The 24,133-nt window shown below is 55.7% G+C and overlaps 1 protein-coding gene across 3 annotated transcripts; it reads left to right on the top strand.

Moving 5' to 3' along the window:
• The first annotated feature begins 3,447 nt into the window (after positions 1-3,447).
• Positions 3,448-18,313, top strand: DNAJB5 (DnaJ heat shock protein family (Hsp40) member B5). 3 transcript variants are annotated; one of them, XM_059873864.1, is made up of 5 exons: positions 3,492-3,508; positions 9,874-10,039; positions 10,113-10,357; positions 12,560-13,158; positions 17,302-18,313. In XM_059873864.1, the coding sequence occupies exons 3-5, from the start codon at positions 10,147-10,149 to the stop codon at positions 17,533-17,535; spliced, it is 1,044 nt and encodes a 347-aa protein (XP_059729847.1). In that variant the 5' UTR covers positions 3,492-3,508; positions 9,874-10,039; positions 10,113-10,146; the 3' UTR covers positions 17,536-18,313. The 3 variants fall into 3 exon arrangements, with proteins under 3 accessions (XP_059729848.1, XP_059729847.1, XP_059729845.1); XM_059873865.1 differs by lacking the exon at positions 9,874-10,039 and having other exon boundaries at positions 3,448-3,508; XM_059873862.1 differs by lacking the exons at positions 3,492-3,508; positions 9,874-10,039 and adding an exon at positions 5,770-5,929.
• The last annotated feature ends 5,820 nt before the right edge of the window (positions 18,314-24,133 follow it).

Below are 24,133 nucleotides of genomic sequence, written 5' to 3'. Positions count from 1 at the left end.
TGAAGCTCCAGGTGAACACAGCATGCTGCTCACGCCTGTAGTCTGGGGATTTCCTGCACCAGAACCAACATCAGTGGGCTCATCAGCCCTCGTGGATTTCTCTTTCCAGGAATTTGCTCAATTGCCTTTTCATCCCAAACAATTTTCCTACATCTTCCCTCCACCACTTCACCTAAGGCTACCATTTCCACAGGTTAATCCCAAACTACTTCAGGAAATGTCTTCATGTCCTGAAATGTCACTGAGTATTCTGACACAAGATGCCCAATTACAGGAACTCGAGCAACCCTTCCCTGCTCACCTTCCTTCCCCCCACCACACAGGATTTTATTATTCCCCATCATGCCTCCCTCAGTCATCTCTTCCCCCAGACGGAAGAGAGCCAGTTTATGTAATTGTTCCATCTATGGAAACGGCTTCGTACCTTTAATTATTCCTGCCACCCCTCCCTGCACTTTCCCGGCGTGTCTTTAAAAGGGTGCGGATGTGCCAGCAAGGGAGACGGGCTGCGAAGGAGGCGCGGTTTCGGTTAAAACACCCTCTGCCCCCAGGAGGGGAGGCTGTGCTCTGCCCTGACCCCGCTCCTGCCCAGCGGGGCCGCAGCCAGCCCCTGGCCCAGAGCCCTTGTTTGTCCCCGGGCAGGCTGCACACCAAGCAGATCATTTGTGAGCACGGGGACGGCCTGCACCAGCTCCCCCAGCCCGGGGCCTCCAGTGCTCCCGGCGATGAAAAGCCAGAACAAAAAGCATTTGCAAGGCCAGGGCATGGGCACGGCGCGGGACGCGCAGCACGAGCCCCCCCGCCACGGGGACGGGGCCGCCGAACAGCGCAGAGCAAAACAGATGGGCCACAGTAAGTGCTGGGTCAGTACCGCGATGACTCAGCCGCTCCACGGGCAGAGCGAACTCCGACTCTCCCAGCTCCGAGGGGCTCTACGGACAGGCCATGGTGGCGAACGAGGAGCCCAGGTGGCTGCGCACACCTTGCCAGGAGGACTCCAGAGAGTAAAGGACCCCGGCCCAGGCAGGATGGAGAGACCAATGCTGCGCTCAAACCACAAGGGTCGGACGAGATGTAAACTGAAAGTGCCCTTTTAAACGCTCCATCAGTAAGGAAGCACACAGAGGTTACAAAAGGACAAACATCCAAACAGCCTCAGCCATTCACAGCAGCGCTCAGCTCCACCCACGAGCTGCAGCACCTGCACGACCAGATGCTTCCCCCCTCAGTCTACAGACAGGTGTGCAGGCAGCATGCTGTCCCCATGTTCTGCTCTAACTCGACAGCAGCAAGACGTGGGTTTTCTTCTCAAGACAGGCAGATTTCCCAGGACAAAATCCAGGTCACTGGGTCCAGACAGATCCTCCAACCAGGAGGCACCTTGTTACTGGTCTGACCCACGCCAGGATGCTGGAAAGATCAACGGGGAGACTCACAAGGCAAAAGCCCAAACACACCCTCACCCCGGAAGGAGACATGTGACAGGATTTGCGGAGGGACAGTGCTGGCAGCGTTTGTGGCTCAGCTATCCAGTTTCCTGGCTAACTGGCCACAGACTCTGCAGAGCTGGGATGCACCACTGTCAGAGCAGAAGCTGTTTTAAACACAGACACTGAGCCTCCCACTGGACCAGGGCTTTGGAATCCAGTGGCTTTTTCATGATGAAAAGGCATTGCACAATGTCAGCCTAAAGAGTCTCAGCCACCCTCTGTTGCATAAGGAACCTGGCCCCATCACATTGGGTGTTTGATCTGGCTATGGCATTTTCCTGGGGAGTGGACGCTCACCCATCACCCCGTCAGACACCTCAGAGCACCCCACAGAATCACAGAACCAGGCTGGGGAAGACCTTTGAGCTCATCGAGTCCAACCTATGTCCAAACACTATCCTGCAAAGCAGATCATGGACCAACTGCCATGTCCAATCTCTCCTTAAACACCTCCAGGGCAGTTGGCTCCACCACCTGGAGTCCACGAATGAGGAGTCCATTCCAATGTCTAATGATCTCTTCTGTAAAGAAAGGCTTCCTAATGTCGAACCTAAACCTCCTCTGGCACAGCTTGAGGCTCTGTCCTCCTCTCCAGTCACTGGCTGCCTGAGAGAAGAGACCAATCCCCATCTGGCTATACCTGCTGGGAGTTGCAGAGAGTGATAAGGTGCCCCCTGAGCCTCCTTTTCTCCAAAGACCTCCAGTTCCCTCAGACAATTCTTCTTTCACACAGGACTTGAGCTCCAGACCCTTCACCAGCTCCGCTGCCTTTCTCTGGACTCACTCCAGCACCAAAATGTCCTTTTTAAAATCCTCAGGGACTTGCTGTTTCTCCTGCCCCACCAGTCCCACATGGAGCAGGGCACACCTTATGCAGGCAGGGCTCTTGAGATGCCTGCACTGCCCTGCATTCCCATGGCATGGCCCCGCTGCTCCAGTACCTTCCTGACACCTTCTCCTCACAATTCCCCCACCCTGGATGAAGCCCTCCTGGCCCTGCTAAGTGCTTCCAGAACCTTTCAGCAGAGAAGGGTGATGGAGCTGGGGATGAGGAGCAGCTGAGGGAGTTCAGGGTGTTGAGCCTGGAGGAAACTCAAAGGGGAGACTTTTCACTTTCTGTGACAGGAGGGTGTAGCCAGGTGGGGGTCAGTCTCTCCTCCCTGGGAGCAAGTGACAGTACAAGAGGACAAAGCCTCAGCCTGTACCAGGAGAGGTTTTCTTTGGACATTAGGAAGATTTTTGCCACAGGAGTGACTGGGCTTTGGAATGGGCTGCCCAGGGAAGTGGTGGAGTGACCATCTTTGATAGCGTTTCTGAAAAGACAAGACCTGGCATTCAGTGCCATGGTCTGGTTGATGGCGTGGTGTCCAGTCACAGGCTGGAATTGAGTTCAGGGGTCTTTTCCAACCTCACTCACTCTGGGATGCTGCACCACCACAGCCCTGCCTGTGCCGGGGTCCTGGGGGCTGCCAGGCCTGGGGGAAGGGGCACGGGCCCTGCGCAGCCCCAGTCTCTGACAGAGTGCCGGGTGCCCGGCGCTCTCAGAACCACCCACCGCCTCTGCGCCGCCCCGGGCCGGGTCACGGCCCCGTTCCCCGAGCCACGGGAGCGGCGGGCGGAGGGGGAGGGAGCGCGCACACGAACGGCTTGAGGCGCGGCTCCTCGGTGACGTAACGCCTTTCCAGAAGATTCCCCCCGGGGATCCCGCCGCTGAAAGCGAGCGCCCGACCAATCAGAGAGCGCCGAGAGGGCGGTGCTGGCTTGAACTGGCCAATGGAAGGCGGCGACTGGGAGGCGAGGTGGGGTGGGGGAGAAGCGGGCAGGTGAGCGGCGGGTCCCTCCTTCGCCCCGCCTCCCTTTCAGGGAGGGCCAATCAGCGCGGCGCAGCGCGGCGATGGACAGCCCCCCGGGCCAACGGGGGCGTGGCGCGCGCGGGCGGGACTCCCCTGACGTGGCGGGCGGGGGGCGGGCGCGGGGGCGGCCCAGCGAGCGCGCGGCGCCCCGGGACAGCGGGAGCGGTGAGTGCCGGGGGGGGCCCCCGACCGCCCCCGCACCCCCACACCGACCCCCGCACCCCGGCCCCGGCCGTGACGCCGGGGCCGTGGGGGCCAGTCCCCCTGCCCTGCGGGGTGGCAGGGTGTCACTGTGGGACTGCCGTGGGGTGTCAAGTTGTTGCCGTGGGGCCGGGAGGAGTCAGTCCCCGTGCCCCACAGAGCGAAGCGGCTCGCTGTGGGCTGGGGGGTCATGTCACCCCGCCCTGGGGGGTAAGAGGGTGTCATCGTGGGCTGGGGCGTCACTCCGCGCCGTGGGGTGACAAGGTGTCGCTGTGGGGCTGGGCGGGGGTCAGTCCCCCCAGCCCGGGGTGGCAGGGTGACCCTGTGGGACCGGCGGGGGTCTCACCCAGTGCCTCGGGGGTGACAGAGTGTCACCCGGGGGTGGGGGGCAATGCCCCTATCTCGAGGTTAACAGGGTGTCGCTGTGGGGTCAGTCCCCCTGCCCAGGCGGTGACAGGGCGTTGCTGTGGGACTCAGGCGTCAGTTCCCTGCGCCGTGCGTTGATAAGCTGTTGCCATGAAACTGGGGGGTCGTCAGTCCCCCTGCACCGTGGGGTGGTAGAATATCACTGTGGGGCTGGGGAGGGTCAGTCCCTCTGCCCCGAGCGAGGAGCTCGGGTGTCACTGCGGGGCTGAAGGTGATTGGCCCCCGTGCCCGTGGGGTGACAGCATGTCCCTATAGGGCTGAGAAAAGGTGCTTACCACACTCCACCCGTGGGGTGACAGTCTGTTCTGATCTGGGGGCTAAACCTCTGCTTTATGAAGTGGCAGGGTGTCTCTGGGGGCTGGCAGGACTGGCCTCTCTGCCTCAAGGGGTGACAGGGTTTTGCAGTGGGTCTGGGAGCTTAGCCCCTTTGCCCTTTTGTGGGTGGGAAGCAGAGGGTAGCCACCCTGTTCTGTCACCATGGGATGACATGGAGTCTCTATGGGGTGGAAGATGGGGGATGAAGAAGTTGGCATCTCTGGCTCCTGTGGGGTGTCAGGGTTTCTTGGTGGGACTGTGGGTCAGGGTTAACTGGGCACCTTATGACTGCGTGTCCCTGTGGTCTGAAAAGTGTGTCAGGAAGGGGTTAATCCCCCCCCATAACAGAGATAGTGCATCCAAGTGGGGCAGAGAGAGAGGGTAACACCCCCTGCCATGGGGCTGCAGGACAGCCCTGTGCAGCTGGAGAGGGTGGTGAGGTTAGGGTTAATCCCTCTCTCCAGTTTCACTTTGGAGGGAATAATGTGCTCTGTTTGAGCTATGTGAAGTGGCCTGGAAGGGGTCAGCACCCCTCCACCGGCACCCTGGGGGTACCTGTGTGTTCCAGTGGGACTGAACTGGCTGGTGAGAAAGTTGGTAACCTCCCACCCAGGTGACAGTAACACGGTTAGAGGGACCAGCATGGAAGGGGTTAACCCCTGTCCCCAGTCAAGGTGACAGTGTCTCCTCGGAGGGCTGACCAGGAGGAAAGGGTTAACCTCCTTTCCTCTTGAGGCAGACAGTGGGTCCCAGTGGGGCTTGATCATGGCAGGGGGTCACCCCTGGACCCCTGTGGGTCTGTGCACTGGGGCACAACACATGAGTGAACCCCTGTGTGTGTGACAGCCCCTAAAAAGGATAGCACCTCTGGGCTTGGGAGGGGGATAAACCCCATCCCCATGAAGTTCTTAGCCCCACAGCGGGGCTGGGTGGGGGGCATGGAGTGGTGATCTGTGCAGTGAGGGGGTTCAAACCCATCCCCATGCCATTGTGATCATCCTTGTGAGTCTGGAATTGGGGTACCCTACACAGGGAGGCAGCATGGGGGGCTTGACCCTATCTCCACACAAATGTGAGCAGCCGAGTGTGGCTGGGAAGAGGGGAACCTACTTGGGGAGACGCTGTGAGGGGCTTGACCCCATGTCCACCCAAGAGCTAGTGCCAGATAGGTCTGGAAAATGGGGGACCCTGTCGGGGGTGATTGTAAGTGGTACTTGACACCATCCCCACGCAGGAGGCAGCACTTCGTGGCTGTGGAGATATGGGACTCTCTCTGGGGAAATTCTGAGCGGGGGTCCTGATCCGTGCCCACGCAGGAGGCGGCCGCCGGCGGGGCTGGCAGCGGGGGCTGTGCTGGCAGAGGCAGCGAGGGGAGGGTTAACCCCGTCCCCACGCAGGTGCCGGCACCCCAGTGGGGCTGTCGGTGGGGAGGGGGAGGCGGGCGGCGCGTGTGGGGGCTCGGGGAGGGGATGATTCATTGCGGGTAGTCATGACATTGCTGCCTGGTTGCCTGCGACTGCCATCCAGCACGGGCACGGGTGGCTCTGCCTGCCCCGGCGCGACAAGATCCCCACCAGCTCCCTGACTGAGCCCGGGATACGCTACCATGCCGGCAATTCTGCTCTTCTGGAGCCGCGCCGAGAGGTATGCGCTGCCTCGGCACCCGCGCCTCGCCGGACCCAGCCGGCTCGGAGCCCGGCGGGACTCCAGCCCCTGGGGACACAGCGGGATGGGGTCTGTCGCCCGCCCGGCTGTTTCGCTTGCCGCGGGTGGGATGCAGGAGCTGCCTGGTGATATCCCCAGTACGGCTGCCTAGTTTCGGTGTAGAGCTTTTGGAGAGGATGCTCTCCGTGGCCTGCGAGTGACGGTGACAGACGAGGGGACGCGGTGGCATTAGCTTTCTTTGGCGTGCCTGAAGGTGACTTCTCAGAAGTAGGTTTTGCGCCTGGGCTCGGGGGACGCACCGTCCCCGTCCCGCTGCCCTGCCGCCACGGGTATCCCCGAACGCCGGGCGGGAATGCGGCACTCAGATCCCTTCTGCCGGGGGACCGGTGCCGGCGGCCGGTGAGGGGGACACAGGGACCCCCATGCATCCGAACGGGAAAAGCTGGGGAGGTGCACATTGGTTAACGTGACTTTTTTCCATATCAACGCCGCCCTACTTTTCTCCCTACCCGATTCGCCTGGCGGGTGCTCAGCCCTGGGCGTCAGCAGAGTCGTTTCTGGGGACACCGGGGGGCTCCTGGCTGCACTCCCTGCGCTCCTTGGAGGGGGCTGCGTGGGGGACGTGACGGTACCAGGCGGCTGGGTGCCTTGTGGCAGCGGAGAAGAGGAATGCTGGAGCTGACGGATTAAGCAGAAGTGTCTTAATCTGTCGGTTTAACGAGAAAGCGTCAAGAAACCAATTAAAAGGAAAATTACGGCACTGCGAGTGACTCCATTGAAGGGTCTCTCCGTGCGCGGCTGGGAATCACACAAAGGACGGCAGCTCCCCGGCGGCACCGCGTCGACCGGAGGAGCCCTTTCGGAGCCATCCTGGGAGCGAGGTCAGAGCCAACCACGGCTGCCGGGCTGGCGAAGAGCTGCCCTTTGGGTGTGCCGGAGGAGGTGGAGGGGGGGACTCGCCCGCAGAGCATCCCTTGGCGGCGGCGGCATCCCCGGCACGAGCCAGCACCTTTTGCCCCGCCACCCTCCTCCCACCCTCCAGTGCCTCCCGGCCGGGCACACAACACCTGCCGCCGCCTGCGGACAGCCGCGATGTTTAAAATAAAACTAGAGCCTTTAAAAATGACAGCTTGGACTATGAATGTGTTCGTAAAGTTTCGGTAAGTGGGTTTCCGCCTCTCAACCTTGTGTCCTCGTTAAACCATCAGTGCCTGTCCCTGGCATCCCGGGGTGACCTTGCACCCCGAGATGGAACAAAAAAAAGTCTTGTGCTGTTGGCAGGGTGGGTTTGTTTCCTTGGATGACTGCCGAGCAGAGGGATTATGTCAAACGATCGCTATTCAGCTGGCGCGCTGGCCCAGCGGTTGCTCGGGCTGATGTCATGTGCGGGGCCAGAACAAAGATTTATTCTTTATTTAATTATTTTTTTTCTTTTGGTGTGGTTGCAAGAGGAGGATGGAGGTTGGGCTGGTTCTGCAGGGCAGGGGAATGCCTGTGGTTTCCACCAAGGCAAGGTGGCTGTAGCTTATCTGGGGGCATCTGATATGCAAGGGTGATACAGGAATGCCTTTGCCAGCCTGAAACCCCCCCACCGCTCCCGAGTGGGTTAAATGGGAAGTCAGGAGAGGATGACTGAGCAGAAGGGGGAGAGGATCGGTGGCAAGGCGCAGCTGATCCCAGAGAGGTGGGAGGGAAGGAGGGAGGCTCTGCAGGGACAGAGTCGTGTTTTACCACCATTGTGCATGTGAGCTGAGCCTCAGGAGTGTGCCTTAACCCACCGGGTCACCCTCTGGCACCTGGTCCTCTCTGGCACGGTAAACCACAGCACCGGGATGCATTTTGGTACAGAACTTCCCTTCCCCATGCCCAGCCAGACGAAGGGGTCCTTGGTCAGGTCAGAGATCCTCATCAGGCATCCCCACCCTGGCCAAAGACCTCTCAGTGGGCAAGACCAGAGATCTTGTGGGTGGTGACAGCATTTTGCATTTTTGGGATGTGTTTTCATGGGAAACGCTGTGGGGTTTTGGCCAGATGAGGGTGTCCCAGTGGTGCTGTCAGGGTGGGCTGCGTGGGGTCAGAGCCAACACTGTGGTCCCTGGGCAGTGACAGTTGAATGTTTGTCAGCTCTGTGTTGCTGGAGCTAGGGTGTGATGGGGTTGTCTTTAGCACTGCTTGGTTTGCTCTCGCTGTGGGAGGGTTGGCAACATCCAGACAGGGCCAAATTGTCATCCCAGTAATAGCCTCAGAGAGCCCCTGCCCTCCACTGGAGGTTGCTGTGGGGAAGTGAGGTGTTGGAGTGACCCTTGGTGGGGAGAATGGACAGGATAGCTCTTGATTCTCCTGCAGCTTGCCCAGCATTTTGGGAGGGTAAATGGGGAGGGGGATGTGGGCTGGGGGCAGAGCATCCCGCAGCACCTGCGTGGGCTGGGTGCTTTTGACATCTCTGCATGCAGGAGCTGGTATAGAAATGTGCTGACATCCGGGAGCTGCCACAGGTGACGCTGTCAGATGCTCTTTATGCCCCCAGGGGCCTCCTCCCACCTCTTCTGTGCCACCTGAGATATTGTACAGTGTTTGCAGATGCCCCCATCTCCCTTCACTGTGTCCTTCAGGGGTGCCTTAGCCCCCCCTCCCGTCTACAGCAAAGCTTCTTCTCCACAGCTGGAGCAAAAAAGAGCAGAAGTTGATGGTTTGGATGGAGGTGGCCAAAGGTGGCACCAATTTCCAAGCTCCTGTAGGGGGTCATTGCCCAAGGCATGGCCCAAGGCAAGTGTTGGATGCTTGGTGTGGCTGCCAGATGAGCAGCACCCAAGCTTGGACCCTAGGGGAGCATAACCACCCTTGACTGAGCTGTGGTGGTTGGGCGATCCCTCTGTGACCTCCAATGGGAGCTCATGGATATAGAGTAAGGGTGGGGAGAACATCTGGTAGCTTGTATGATGGTGAAGAAAAGGACCAAAACTCACACCCCATGCCATAATCCCTCTGCTGGAGGGGCACAGTGGGTTGGCATGGCTCAGGTGTGTTTGGAGCAAGTATAGGGTGAAACCTGGACTGTAGCAGGGAGCAGGCTGTGAGCAGTGGGAGTGAAGGTGTGCAAGGGCAGCACCTGGGAGAAGCAGCATCAGCACTGAGTGTGAGAGGGGCCAGGCCAGACCTGGGGTCTGCGGTTCGGGGTGTCAAGTGTTTGCTGTCAAATAAGTAAAAGTCGAGGAGCAGTAGGAAACATCTGTGGAGAGGCATGGGACTTGTTAGCTTTTTCCTGGAAGAGCGGCCCTGCCATCTCCCCTGGCTGCTCTCTGGGTGGCTGTGACTCCAGCAGTGACTGGGGGATGAATTACAGCCACCGGGTTTTCCATGCCTTAGTATAGGCATGGGCATGGCCTCAGCCCCCGCGCGATGCAGCGAGTGAGCCCTGAGTTCCTGCCTTACTGCAAGATCCAGTTGGAGGCTCTCAGGGAGTGCAAGTCAGGCTAGAAAGTGTTGGGGTTTTTTTTAAACAGAAAATGAAAAAAGCCCTCCCACTATCACAAGATGTTTCTGTCTAACGGCTCCGTTCTCTCTCCGCTAAATACAAATTATGGCTCTGACAGCCGGAGGCGCTTATCTCCAGCTGAATGCCAATTGCTTTCAGGAACAAAATGTTTGAAGTTCCTTTAAGGTGAAGGCACAACGTGGTCCCTGCCACTGCTTTCAGCCTCCAAAACCTGCTGTCATCACCCTGACTTGGGTCTCAGGTCCCCAGCTGGGAGAGAACAAGGCAAGGGGGTGGACACAGGCCATCAGCTACATTTGGACATAGCTCAGCCCTTCTGACTCAGCCCAGGGGGGACGGACAGGGACGTGGTCCTGGCCTGACGTTAGCAGTGGCGTGGCCCCTATAATAGCACCGTGCCCCAACTTGAGCTCTCTCTCCCTGCCAGCCTCCGAGATGAGTCTGTCCATCCCAGCCAAGGGGCTCAGCGGGATAAAACCAGAGCTGGGATACATTCTGGCACCGGGGCTCTGACCTCTGTTGGGAAGCGTGGACTTGAGCCGGCTCTGGTGCTGCTGGCCCGTGGGACACAGGGAGCATCGTCTCCGTGATAAGTGTGTGCCAGTCCCATCCCCAGCTGCCCCTGTGTGATATTCACCTTACGAAGAGCTGTCTTTCTCCTTTCAGGAATAAGTACTCGGCTCCCAGCAGTGTCGCCATCATGGGGAAGGACTATTACAAGATTTTGGGCATCCAGAGCGGTGCCAACGAAGATGAAATCAAGAAGGCCTATCGCAAAATGGCCCTGAAATATCACCCTGATAAGAATAAAGACCCCAACGCTGAGGAGAAGTTCAAGGAGATTGCGGAGGCTTATGACGTCCTGAGTGACCCCAAGAAACGAGCTGTGTATGACCAGTATGGGGAGGAAGGTAAGGGGGTAGGCGCTGCCCACTGGGAGGCAGGGATGTGGGGTCCAACTCAGAGGAAAATCCCTCTTTAGAGGTGAGGGGGGATGTTTCACAGGAAGTGTTTCAGTGTTTCATGCCTACTTCTGAAATGGGACTGGTTGCCAAAGAATCAGAGAGAGTGAAGGCTCCACAGCTGGCAGAAATCACCTCTCATCCCACTCCTCCCCAGACTGCTTCACTTTTCCAGAAATTTGTCAGCTTGCTTCCTGGGGTGGCTGGGCTCCTCCTGCCCTCTGCCCCAGAACTTTGAGTGCCAGCTGAGAAATTGAGGGAGCTCACCTCCTGGGTTGTACCTAAGGTAATTCGTTAGCAGCTCTTTAAATGACCTAAATAACACAGCAGAGACGTACTGCTTCTGCCCACATTCCCCCTGCACTTGGGCACTGGTCCCGCTGTCCTCCCTGGTACAGGCTGACCTACAGGATTCAAAGCTTTTCCCAATTTAAGTAATAGGCCCTTGTTTTGAAACCAAGCGGCTGCTGTTGTCTGGTGGTTGGCATGGAGGAGGAGGAGGAGGAGGAGAGCCGCTCCAAGGCAGGCGGCCTTATTAGTCGATGATGGAAGAGTGCAGCCCCATTCAAGGAGAGTGCCGAATAGCATCTGCATTAATCAGCCCAGGGCTTGGGTACTTAAAAGAGCAGGAGATCTGGCAGGAGCAGGCTGCTGGGTGGAAGAGGCAGCTCCTCTCTCGGGCAGGTGCATCCCCTCACAAGCCACTGGCGGGATTAAGCAGCAGTGGGTTAATTGTTGACCCGTTAGTTATGTCAGGGCTGTGATGGATGCACTGGGCACAGTGATTTGCTGCCCTGTAAAATGAGAAGAGACTCTCTCAAGTGGGAAACCAGCTTTTTCCCAGGAGGCCTCAATGAAATCGGACCCTGCTCAGGCTGGCGTCATGGGATTAAAGGTGAAACCTCCTGGCTGTACGGTCTATTAGGAGTGGGGCTCACTGGGGATTTGGCAAAATCCCTGTCGCCTGCAGGCATCTAAAATAAAGAGTGAATTAAGGAAGAGGGTAAGAGCTCCCTCGCTGCCCCATCCAGTTAAAGACCATCTTCCCCCATGTGCCATCATTGTTGAACCTCTCATGTTCCATGACCTTCCCCACGTGTTTTGTTTCCCTTTTTTTTTTGGGCGATGAAGATCAGCATTTTGAGGAGCTTCAGGAGTGTGCTGTGTAGGCAAGGTGAAGTGGGAAAGCCCCTTCAGCCCACCCAGAATACTGACTTCAGCACTCAGAAGAGACCCCCAAACTTGTCCTGCTGTGGAAAGGGCGTGGGGGGTTGGGACAAAGGACAGCCTGTCAGAAATAGTCCTTCACTGTCACTGGTGTGCACTGAAAATAGTCCTTGAGCTAGGCTTGGCTTAACCCTTCCCAACCCTGCTGATCAAAAATAGCCTTGCAGAGCATGTGTGACCTCTTTGGGGGGCATTTGTCATGTGCCTTGACTCCTTGGGACTTGGGATGACTTGCAGTGACATCAGGCTAAGCCAGGGACCTGGCAGGGGAGTTTCCCATGGGAAAGGTTGCTATATGATTCAAACCTGGAGCTTACCTGGCTTTTATACAGCCAGTGTGCAGGGAGCTGCATGCTGACCTGGAGGTCTGCTCACCTCCACCTGCCTGTAGAATCATTGAGGGTGGAGAAGATCTCTAAAATCATTTAATGAAGTACTGCCATGTTCATCACTACGCCATGTCCCTAAGTGCCACATCCATATATTGAACACTTACAAGAATGGTGACTCTATCACTTCCCTGGTCAGGCAGCCCCTGACCAAATTTTTCCTAATATCCAGTCTCAGCGACAAGGCTATTGGGGCAGGAAGGAGCCTGCTCATGGGGAAAAACGGAGATGGGCTGATCAGGGTATGTTTTAAATTAAAATTTGGTGAATAGGGTGAAGAGACTCAAAAAGGTTCTTCAGTAGGGATAGAGGGAACAAAACCTGAATGGATTCTGAGCTTGCAGGGTGTAGGAGTGGGACTGTGTGTCATGGGTGGAGATGGTGCCTTCACGGTGGTTGGGCTGGAGGTGCTCAGCACACTCAGGAGAGGGTGGAAGGAGGTGACAGAGGCTGTTCTCCCACCTGGGCAGTCCAGTGCTTGCAGAGCATTCCTCCACAGGAAGCATTCATGTCTCCTCTTCCCCTTGTCTTCCAGGTCTCAAAACTGGAGGTGGCTCTTCAGGTGGCTCAGGGAACACCTTCCACTACACCTTCCATGGAGACCCCCATGCCACCTTTGCATCCTTCTTTGGAGGCTCCAACCCTTTTGACATCTTCTTCGCAAGCAGCCGCTCCCGGATGTTCAATGGCTTTGACCAGGAAGACATGGATATGGATGATGACGACGACCCTTTCAGTGCCTTTGGCCGGTTTGGCTTCAATGGCATTAATGGGGTTCACCGGCGGCACCAGGAGTCCCTGCACACGCGGAGAAAGGTCCAAGACCCACCTGTCATCCACGAGCTCAAGGTGTCCCTGGAAGAGATCTACCACGGATCCACCAAGAGGATGAAGATCACACGCAGAAGGCTCAACGCTGATGGCCGGACCATGCGGACTGAGGACAAGATCCTAAACATTGTCATCAAACGGGGTTGGAAGGAGGGAACCAAAATCACATTCCCCAAAGAAGGGGATGCCACTCCAGACAACATCCCTGCAGACATCGTCTTCATCCTCAAGGACAAGCCTCACTCGCACTTCAAGAGGGATGGGACAAACGTGATCTACACGGCAAACATCAGTCTTAAAGAGGTGGGTACAGGTGGTAAATCCCATGGGATGTGGGGTGGCACTGGTTCATGGCCTTTGGGGCCAAGATGGGAGGCAGTCCTTCTCCTGCTCTGGATAGGAAAGACCAGGTAGGTTGCAAGATAGGAGCTGCAGAGGCCAACTTGGTCTTGGCTTTGGAGGTGCTTGGCTTCCAAGCCAGATGTGAGACACTGATCCTGTGGTCCCTGCTGAAATACCTCACTTCTTGAGCCAATTCAGGTGGCTCATTTTATCCATTTTCTCCCTTCTCCATATGTCTTGTTCTTCTGTTTTAGCATAGAGTATTCACATGTGGAACGAAGGGCACATCCTCTGTAGGAGCAAGGGAAAACCCAGGTTGGGTGGCATCAGTCTGATTCCTGCTTTTCCTGTAGCTGAGCCTGCTGTGGCTTAGTTACTGCCTAGGGTTGCACCAGGTGCCTCTTCCCATGGGCAGAGAGCAGGATCACATGGAGGAAAGTGATCCCCTGCCCTCCCTGAGCACTGCTTTGGCTGTTTTCCTTGATTCTGGCTTTCCTGGATAAGCAACCAAACAAATTAAATACCCAGGCAATGGGTAAAACTCAACACTTCCAGGCTGGCAGTCCTGGAGGTCATGGCAGGGCTGAATGGGTGCATCAGATAGATCATCCAGCAATCTGCACGAAGGTGGGAGAGGAAAGGGAAGATTACCTCAGTACGAGATGTGCTGTTCGCCACTGCTGCTGTAAAACTACCTTTTAATAAATCCCAGCTGGCAGCTGCATTTAACGTTGACATTTTTGGCAGCTGCCATTTGCTGTTCCTTTCAGACGGTAGACGCTGTCTGTCTTCTTAATGAGCTGATTTTTTTTTTCGTTCCTGAAGGCAGATTTATGTTCTCAAATGCGTTGAATAGAAATAAGCTCAATGGGCCAGACCTGAGGTAGGAAAACGTGATCTTGTGAAGTGTGCCAGGAAGTCAGGAGAGCTCTGTGATGGCTCTGCATCCCAGCTCAGGCTGTGACCGGGTGTACTGGGGGCAAAAAGCACATGGACCAGGCAGAGCTGGGCACTCCTGAAGCAAACTCAGCTCTACTTAACGTGGAGACTCAGGAGTTTCCCTCACAGGGCAAAGTACAGAGGTTTATTCCTGCAGTAGCTGGTTCTCCTGGCCAATCCAGAAATACTCAGGAGAGACTGCCTTATTTATGGAGAAGTGCCTGCTGTATCTCAGATATTTTCTTCTGTTCATTCCTTTTATCTGACCTGGCTGTGCTGATGCCCAGACTGTGTTAGCCCAAGTCTGTGCACTGGTCTAGGGTGGAGGGAGTCCTGCCTGGAGTTGACTTTTGATCAGTAACTGGAGAAATGGGCTTGAGAAGTGCATCAGAAGTGTTGGACACCTGTGAGCTCCATGAGCAAGGCCTGCATGCTGGCAGTGGATTTGCACAGTGCAGACACAAAACACTAAATTGATGGTCCAGGCAATTCCTTATCTCTTTCAACTGGAGCTTCTGGTCTCTAACCTCCCCCAGCACAAACCCAACATGCTTTGCATCCTCATGGGGCTGCTGGTCTGGCTGTCTGTCATCCCCAGCCTGCTGCTTGCCAGGACAGTGTGATACTCTGCTGCGTTTGTCTTCCAGGAAAAGAAGTTCCTTAAGTGTTCTGGAGCACGAGCAGATGCTGGGAGCTCTCCAATTCTGTATGCTACCACCTCAGTATGTGACAGAGCACAACTTCTCCATCTCCTCAGCCTCTGGCTGTAGTCTTAGGTGTCTCCTTGCACCTTCTGCCTTGCAAGGCTGCCTCTTCTAGCCTGTGTTTTAGTCTCTGCCACTGCCGTGAGAGAACATAATGGCATCAGGAAAGCTGGCAGGTGATGGGCACTGGAGGGTCTTCCCAGCCCTTGAGTCCCGGCCCTGCTGGGTGCCTTGCTGGGGCAGTGCAGGCATTTTGCCACCTGTCTGCTGCAGAATTGCAGATGTAGGAGTGCTTTTCCAGGGATTTGTTGCCTTCCTTCCTAAAATCAGAGGCACGTGCCGCAGCGGGGAGCTGCGGGAAGGCAGAGACTCACAGCTCCACCAGCAGCTGCCTCTGCTGGAGGCAGCGCTGCCGGCGGCGCGTCCTGCTCTCCTGGTGGGTGCCTAATGCCTGCCCTCGGCACCATCCCGCTTTGCATCCTTTATCTGGCGTCACCTTCCTTGAAGCATCCGCGCCTCTGCTCATCCCAGCTGGGACGCGGCCGGTGGCGACGCCCTCCCCGGCGGCTTCACCATGAGTGGAGGAGGACCCAATGGTGACCTAGATAAAGCTCTGCTCACACAGCACAGTGCTCAAACCCAGGGTGATTTCATCCACAGGGATAAACCAAGCCTCTTTCTAGGATGCGGGGTAGCTCCCGCGGTTACTGGTGTTACTTCAGCAACCGTTTTCCCAAATGCCAGCAAAGTTGAGCAAGAAGAACGAAAAACAGGGACATACGGCGGAGGAGCGATCGCCTCGGATTCTTGCGTCTTGGCTCTGGGAAGGAAACATTAAGATCCTGTCTGCCTTCACTGTTACCGCCCGCTTCTGCTCACATCTCTGCCTGTTTCCCCATCCACGTGTTCCCACAGGGACTTCTTGTTCTCCTTTCTGTTTTGTGGCTGGAGGTATCCTTTCTTGGCACACATGGGCACTTGCAGCCATGGCCCACTGCACTGGGCACCAGCAGGCAGGAGGGCTTTGGCATCCGTGCCTGAGTACACAGCACAAACTCCTTGTTATGGGGAGATTGTCCTTTGTTTTCCCCTCAACCTGCTGGAGATCAGCCAAGCATCTGCTGCTCACACAGAACTGGTAATGGCATTCTCCTGCAGACTGAAGATTTCATCCCTGGAGGACACCCTCTTCAGGAGGAGGCCTGTACAGATGAGCCATGCAAAGGAGATAGGACCTTCTCCCCGTTCTCCACTAAAAAAAGACCCTGAACCAGCTCTGGCACAGATCCCACTGCAAGCGCTCTGGTTCAAAGCCTTGGTTCTGCTGCAGAAGCCCCATCCATCATCTCAGAGCCAGTGGCCAGCATGAGGTGTTTCTCCCAGTGCCTGGTGCTGCTCTGCCTTTGGAGACTTTTCCTGGGGGAGGGGGAAAATGCAGGACATTCCTCCACCTTCCCCAGAAACAGCAACTGCATCTTTCTCCACTCCCCTTGCAGGGTGTTTTGGGAGGGCTGGGACCCCAGGACCCAGTTCAGAGGGACAGACCTGTGCCAGCCCCCACATGGAAGCTTGAGGCTGTAGCTCAGCAACCCCCCAGCCCCCACCCGCTTCCAGAAGCATCGTTCCGCAGTCCTCTCGCTCAGCCCTTGCTGAAAGCCTGGAGACGATCCTGCCCACATGTACGACAGAGCTGTCTGAGTTATTTAAGGACACAAGGATTTTCTTGCTGCATTCCTGCATCACGTGGCTTGCCAATGCAGGCCGGTGTGCGGCTGCTGCTGGGGGCTGGGGTGCAGAGGGGTGGCACCCCCACACCGGCTCCTGGCTGTGCAATGGGACAGGGAGACAGGAATCAGCCCTTCCAGCACCCCAGCTCCCAGGGAAGCTCAGTGCCACAGCCACACCATTGTGCCAAGCTGGCCTAGCCTTGTGGGGGCTGTCAGTGACAGGGATGGGACAGGGGACATGGGACATGGGCTGTACTATAGATAACCCCAAGCACCGGGCAAAGCTGCCGTGCTCTGGAGGGTGACAGCTGATGGGCTGTGGCAGCATCCCATGATCTCAGCTGGATTTTCGGCTGCCTAAGGCTGGGCGACAGGGCTGGAAAGGAGCTAAATTTAGCCTGCGTTGTTGCTGTGGGTGGCTGGGTGCTGGTGGTGCCTTCTGGGCAGCCCAGCAGATGGGGAGTCCTTCCCCCCATGAGAGCTGGGGCACCCCTCTCCTGGGACACCCCTCTCCTGCCCGGCTCCTGCAGCCCAGTTCATGGTGGCTGGACCAGGCTGGTGCCAGCAGAGAGCTGTGCTTGCACTGGTGAGCATCATCCAGTGCTCTTGGGCAGCATCCAGAGGAGCAGGGCAGTTCAACCAGGGGAGCAGCCAGTTGGGGTACAGGGTGTGGCTGTCAGGGTGCTTTGGGGTATCAGCCCCATCTGATGGCCTGTTCCCTCTTCCTTCCTCAGGCCTTGTGCGGCTGCACTGTGAACATTCCCACCATTGATGGACGCGTGATCCCGCTTCCCTGCAACGACATCATCAAGCCAGGGACAGTGAAGAGACTACGCGGGGAGGGGCTGCCCTTCCCCAAGGCCCCCAGCCAGCGAGGAGACTTGATCGTGGAGTTCAAAATCCGCTTCCCGGACAGAATAGCTCCCCAGACAAGACAGATCCTCAAGCAGCACCTCCCATGCTCCTAGAGCCCAGGGACTTCCTCCAAAGCAGCAATACTCCAAACGCATGTGCCACAGCACCTGGCCTGCACAGAGCCAAGGTGTCACAGCACTTTTAAATGCAAAAAAAGAGAAAAAAACAACCCCTCACACTCCTTTTCTCCCCCCAAAAAAACCCATCTGACCCACCCCCTATCCATCCATTCTTGGCCGGTTTTTTACTCCAACAACGGGGAGACTCCTGTCTGCCACAGCTCTCCCAACTGCCAAACCTTTTATTTCTCCCCAGAGGTCCATTTTTTTCTGCCTCGCAAGAGCGAGAGCCGTGGGCCCTTTGCCCGGGGAGGTGTGTCGTGTCGTGGGTTTTTTATGTCACCTGCTTTTCAGGCCACTCTTCCCACAAGAAGCTGGACTTGTCGGGGTCCAGCGCTGTGTAAATAGGACTCCGCAGGATCTGGCATCCCCGCTGCTGGTTTTTCTCTTTCCCTCTTTGATACTTGCTGCTGTTTGGGGTCCTGGCTGTACCGCGGTGCCGATCACTCCTGCCTGTGGTGGCCCCCCCAGTAGCCGGACAATTTCTCTCCTTGGGGCCACGGTACCAAGTCCAACCGTGGTCCGCTCTCCTGTGCCAAGCCTACACCGAGCCTCGGCTGTGCCAAACAACAGAGCACGTGGGGATGGTCCATCCAGCCTCCTGCCCCTGCCCGGGGATGTCCCCAGTGCCCGTGGGCAGCACTTGCCTGCACCTGCTGCCCGCAGGGCCCAGCCAGCAGGAGGAGGGGGGAAAGCCCAGGGTGGAGCTTTCTTTTTTCAGATGTGTTGAGTTTGCATTGCTGCTTTTATTTTTTAAATACATATATATAGAGCTCATTAGATAAACTTCGTAAGGGTTTTCCTCTGCCTGTATTGGGGATACTGGCCTGACGCACCCAGGCTTTTTCTGAAAGGGGGATGATTCAGCCACACGAACAGCAAACCTCCAGAGTGGGGTTGTGTGTGCGTGTAGCACTAATCTGGGTGCAGAAGCAGAGCCAGGCGTGAGCAGAGCTGTGGGTTTCACTAGTGTTTCAGGTCAAATTAGGGATTCCAATAAGAAGAGAGAGGCGTGTGTATATATTTTTCTACAGGGACAATTCATTCAGGAGGTGTTTCTGGACATCAGGGTGGATCTGGGAGGTGCATGAGGCAGTCTGTTTAGTGGCTCCATTTTCAAATACTGTATTTTTTTAAAACCTTTGGATTTCCATCAGGAGAATTTTTATATTTCTTACCTTTCTCAGCCCACTCTGCCTCATGCCATTTTTTTCTCCCAGGAAAGGGCTGTTGTGGAGCTGGAGATGCATTCAACCAGGCTTTGTACAGCTCCTCTTTCACTGCAGCACTGCCAAGAAAACCCCTGCCAAAATATTCCCCCCCTGCCGCCTGCCTTGGGAATATTTTTTTTTTAATTCCTAAAAAAAATTTTACTGACTTGAAGCAGGGGGTCCCTTGGAGTGGGGGGGCTTTGCGTGGGGTGTCCATGGGGCTGGGGGTACAGGTGTACAGTGTTACCTGTGGGGTGAGGAGACCTGTGAGGCACTGCTCAATCGATCACCCGCTTTGGCCAGCGAGGGGTGGCCACTGGTTCCCTCCACTGGTCCCTGTGGAGTTCAATGTGGAGAAATGTGGTGGACAACATGATGAGAAGACAGGCCAGCATGCAGATGCAAGCTGATTTGTTTTTCTCAGTTTCAACGAGACCTGAATGTTTTATAGTGGGGTTTTTTTTGTAATTTTCTTTTTTTTTTTAGTTATCTTTTTTTTTTTTTTTTTTTTTTTTTTTTTTTTTTTTTTGTAATGTCGGTATTGAGAGAAATAAAGAAGTATTTTGAAAAATACACTTTCTCCGTGTGTGTGTTGTGATAGGAGGTGACTGGCTGGGCTCCAGCAGACAGCAGGATGAGGGCTCTGTGCCAGGGTCATTGCCACAACCATCACCCTGGCCAGGTGCCCTTGAGGCTGGCAGGGGGAGAGAAAGAAGAAAACTGTTTGTTTTGGTACTTGTTGCGCAGGACCTTCAGAGGCTGATAAGGAGGGGCAGGGAATCAATACATGACTTGGGTCACAGAAGGGCTGCTCCCCACCTGCATTTCCTCAGTGTGCTGACCACATTGCCAAGAATTGGGAGCAGTGCTGGTGAGGGGCTCTGCCCCCTCAGGGCTCTGGGATGTGGCTAACATGGGCAGTGGGATAGTCAGTGCAGGGGTGCAGGGGGAGGCTGGAGAGAGCAGTGCCCATGTCTTCTCAGAAGGACCTTGGGGCAGGGTGAGAGCCAGGGGCATTACTGGCACCCATGGAAAGTCCTGCTGATACCAGGGAACGTTTGCGCAGTGCTCCCATCAGGAGCTGTGCACAGGGACAGGAGATGAGAGCAAAACCCATGGGCCTTGTGCCCAACTCTCAAGTCCAGTGTGTGGCTCAAGAGGGTTTGATTTTGGGTGAGAATAGTCAGTAAATTAAACTGGATGATGTTAATTGCTACACAGCACTGCATATAGTTTCCATGGCCACTAATATGCCCATCACCATCACTGGGCACCTTGCCTCCCTGAATTTGGGGATGTGAACCCAGCTCTCCTTTGATTGCTGTGCTAATGAAGGATGAGCTTTGGTGAAACCAGCCAAGCCCTGCGCTGATAGAATCAGAACTGGCTTCTACATGTGACACCACCACACACCATCTTTCCTGCCCTGAAAGACTCTTAGGACAGATAAAGCCCAAGGTCATGAACTAAACAGCTTCAAGGGACTTTTGTAGGGGTGGTCCATAGACAGAGGGAATGATGTCATTGCAGAATCAAAGGATGGTTTGGGTTGGAAGGGACTTTAAAGCTCACCTCATTCCAACCCCATGGCATGGGCACGGATATCTTCCCCTTGACCAGGTTGCTCAAAGCCCTGGCCTTGAACACTTCCAGTGACGGGGCATCCACAGATTTTCTGAGCAACGTCTGCCAGTGCTTCACACCCTGACAGTAAAGAATTTCTTCCTGATATCCAATCAAACCCCCCTCCCCTTTTACTTTGAGGGCATTACTCTTTGTCCTGTCACTACATGCTTTCATCAAAAACCTCTCCCCCTCCTTCTTATAGGCTCTCTTTAGGCAATGGAAGGGTTCATCTGGGATAGAGTTCATTTTCTCCCCAGTAGCTGGTCTGGTGCTGTGACTTGGATTCAGTTGAGAATAATGCTGATAACACACTGATGTTTCAGCTGTTGCTCAGCGGTGTTTAGCCTAACTCAAGCACTGATCAGTTTCCCAGGCTCTGGCAGGGAGCAGGGGCACAAGAAAGCAGGAGGCAGCATGGCCAGGAGAGAGGTGTTCCGTGCCATAGAACACCATGCCCAGTGCATAAACTGTGGGGAGAATGAGTGAGTGGCTGCAGGGCACTTAGTGAAACCTCAACATCCGTTTCCAGTGCCCAGCGTGGGCCCGGAGAATGAAGTAACAATAGATCTGAGCAGAGCTTGTTAGACCAGGTTTGTTACAAGCATCAGTTAGTAGTTTCTGGTCACAATGCTGTTCTGCCTGCACTCAAGTTCCTGTGTGTGTGCTTGAAGGAGCACCTTGCTTTGCGCGTGTCCCCTCTGGTGACATTGATCCTCCGTGGGGCCTGGGTGAGCTGTCTTTGCAGTAGTGGCTTATAGGTGTCCCCAAGTGCCACATTTACACCACTCCAGAAAGTCTCCAAGAAGATGTACAGATCTAGTGCTTAGGAACATGGTTTAGTGGTGGACTTGGGAGTGCTGGTTAAATTGTTGGACTTGATGACCTTAGAGGTCTTTTCCAACCTAAACGTTCTATGATTTGATGATACACATCTTTTAAATATCTCCAGGGATGCACCACCCTGTGGCAGCCTACTTCAATGCTTGACAACACCTTCCATGAAGAAATCCTTATATCCAACTTAAACCTCCACTGGCACAACTTGAGGCCATTTCTCTTGTCCAGTCACTTGCTATTTGGGATAGGAGACTGACTACACCCTCCTTTCAGGTCATGTAGACAGTGATCAGGTCCCCTCTGAGCCTGTTTTTCTCCAGAATAAACACCCCCAGCTCCCTCAGCTGCTCCTCATAGTACTTGTGCTCCAGACCCTCCATTAGCTCCTTCCTCATTCTGGACTCACTCCAGGACCCCAGTGTCCTTCTTTTACTGAGAGCCCCAGAACTAGACACAGCCCTTGGAGTGTGGCCTCAGCAGTGCCCAGCACAGAGGGGCAGTCACTGCCCTGCTCCTGCTGGCCACACCATTGCTGATCCATTCAGGATGTCCTTGGCCTTCTTGGCCCCCTGGGCACACCCTGGCTCATGTCCAACCACTGCTGACCAGCACCCCCAGGCCCTTTCCCTCTCAGCAGCTTTCCTGCCACGCTGTCCCAGCCTGGAGCTGCAGGGGGTTGTTGTGACCCAGGGACAGGAGCCAGCACTTGGCCTGGTTGTACCTCACACAATTGGCCCTGGCTCATGGATCCATTGGTACAAAAGAATCTCCATTTGTGAGACAAATCTGATACAAGCACTCAGCACTCCCCTCTGTATTTCGGGAGCCATCTGTTGGGAACTGTTCATAACTGCACCTTTGGCCTTTTTTCTTGGAGAGCCTAACTACGGCAGAAACATTATCCTACATCTGCCTTCTTTCACAGAATCAGTCATAGAAAGCTTTGGGTTGGAAGGGATCTTAAAGCTCATCTCGTTCCAAGCCCCCTGCCATGGACTGGGACACCTTCCACTAGACTAGGTTGCTCAAAGTCCCATTCAGCCTGGCCTTTAACATTCCTAGGGATGAGGCATCCACATCTGTAATTCCTTCCTGCCTGCCATCTTTGGAAGCCCTCCATTCCCCTGGGCTGGTAACAGTAGGCATCCTTTTAGGGAAGAGGGAGGAGATAGGGGTACCTGGTGGTTTTACCTGCAAGAACATGGAGAGGACACAAGAACATGGGAAGGAAAACCTCCCTTGACCACAGAGAGAGAAGGATGGGAATTGCAAAGGAAAACAATCACAAATAAGGGTTCTTCCAGAGTATTCGCTGCCCGGTCTCCAGTGGATAGTTTCCCAGGCAGAGTCAAAGGGTACAGTATTCCTGATCCTATGGCAAGCATGAAGCTGTGTCAGGGGAGATTTGGGCTGAAAAGGTTTTTTGCCCAGACGGGTTGAAGGGCTCTGGAACAGCTCCCCAGGGAAGTGGTTACAGCACCAAGCATGACAGAGTTCAATAAGTGTTTGAACAATGCTCTCTGGCCCGTGGTGTGCCCCTAGGAGCATCCTATGCAGGAGCTGGACTCAATAGTCCATTCCAACTCATTCAATTTCTGTGATTCCATTTCTACAAGAAGAGAGTGGCAAATCCAATGACCACAACTAGAAAGGCCCTGCCTCTATCCTCTATCCCACACTGCGCACCCTAAAGTCATAGAGTTACACAGGGCAGAAAACATCCATATTTCTCGAGGTACAAAGGAGATTTTTGGTGTCCTGTGCTCTGCCAGAGAGCAGGTGCACAAGAAGCTGGGTGGGAGCCTGGCCAGGAGAGCTGACCCAAACTGGCCAATGGGCTATTCCATGCCACAGAGCACCATGCCCAGTGTACCAGCCAGGGGGCCGTGGCAGGTGGGGTGTGAATGAGCAGCTGAGTGGGACTGATTTGCCACCTGGGTTCAAACCTCCAGAGGTGGCGAAGTCCTTGGAGTAGGAGCATCCATAGAGGCAGGAAATGTCAGTGAGGAGGGCACATCCATAGTGCAGTGGATGCCCATGGAAGACGGGACAAGGATAGCCATGGGGAGAGGGCACACATGGCCTGGCAGGCTCAAGGGGAAGGGATGTCCTGGGGGTCACTGCTGCCAATGGAGCAGGGATGCCCATAGCCCATCCATGCCTTCCTGGAGCAGGATGGTGAACTGCTGAGAGCAGTCACTTGTGGCTCCCTGATGATTGGAGCACCAAAGGGCCCAAAGGGTTTTGGGGTGGGACAGGGGAGTCCCGGTCTCTTGGATTAAGGACCAGCCTCTAACCCCAACACCATGGCCTGAGACAGGTCTCCCACCCTGCATCAAGCATGGCTGGACTGTGGCTCCCATCAGGTCCAGTGGTCCTGATGGGGCCTGGCTGTAGGGGCTGTAGGGGGAAGGGGCTCTGGGGCCACAGCTGGAACCCAGGGGGGCACAAGGAGGTGCTGATCATGTCAGCAAAGGCAAGGGATGCCCTCAGCTTCCCCCTCATTAATCCCACACCACGGTGCTGTTGGCTCAGGCATGCCTGAGCCAACAGCATCTTCCTCCCTCCAGCAGCTTTGGGATCTGCCCAGTCCCCCAGCAAGGATCTGGGCAGGGAAGAAGGTTGCTGCAGAAAGGCTCTTGCCCTGGCAGTGACTGACCAGGGTCTCTGATGGAGGAGTCCTGAAAGGGGCAGGGCAGGGGCCAAACCCAGTCCTTTGATACCAACTGCTCACCTGGGGCTGCTGAGGTTCACAGTGAGGGGGCTGTGAGTGCTGATCTGGGGGACACCCTCAGCCCTCCAACCAGGTCCACACAGCTTCAGAGCAAGGGTAGATGCTCTTGGAAATCCTGTGGGTG

This window comes from Haemorhous mexicanus, chromosome Z, assembly GCF_027477595.1.
Source record: "Haemorhous mexicanus isolate bHaeMex1 chromosome Z, bHaeMex1.pri, whole genome shotgun sequence".
In the NCBI taxonomy this organism is placed as follows: domain Eukaryota; kingdom Metazoa; phylum Chordata; class Aves; order Passeriformes; family Fringillidae; genus Haemorhous; species Haemorhous mexicanus.
The sequence above is the reverse complement of the archived record's forward strand: the minus strand, read 5'-3'. Positions and strand labels throughout refer to the sequence as shown.

Coding starts and splice junctions, on each gene's coding strand:
- DNAJB5 (XM_059873862.1), top strand. CDS start 5,892: ATGCCGGCAATTCTGCTCTTCTGGAGCCGCGCCGAGAG. Junction 5,930..10,112: donor TTCTGGAGCCGCGCCGAGAG/GTATGCGCTGCC, acceptor TTCTCCTTTCAG/GAATAAGTACTCGGCTCCCA. Junction 13,159..17,301: donor CAAACATCAGTCTTAAAGAG/GTGGGTACAGGT, acceptor TTCCTTCCTCAG/GCCTTGTGCGGCTGCACTGT.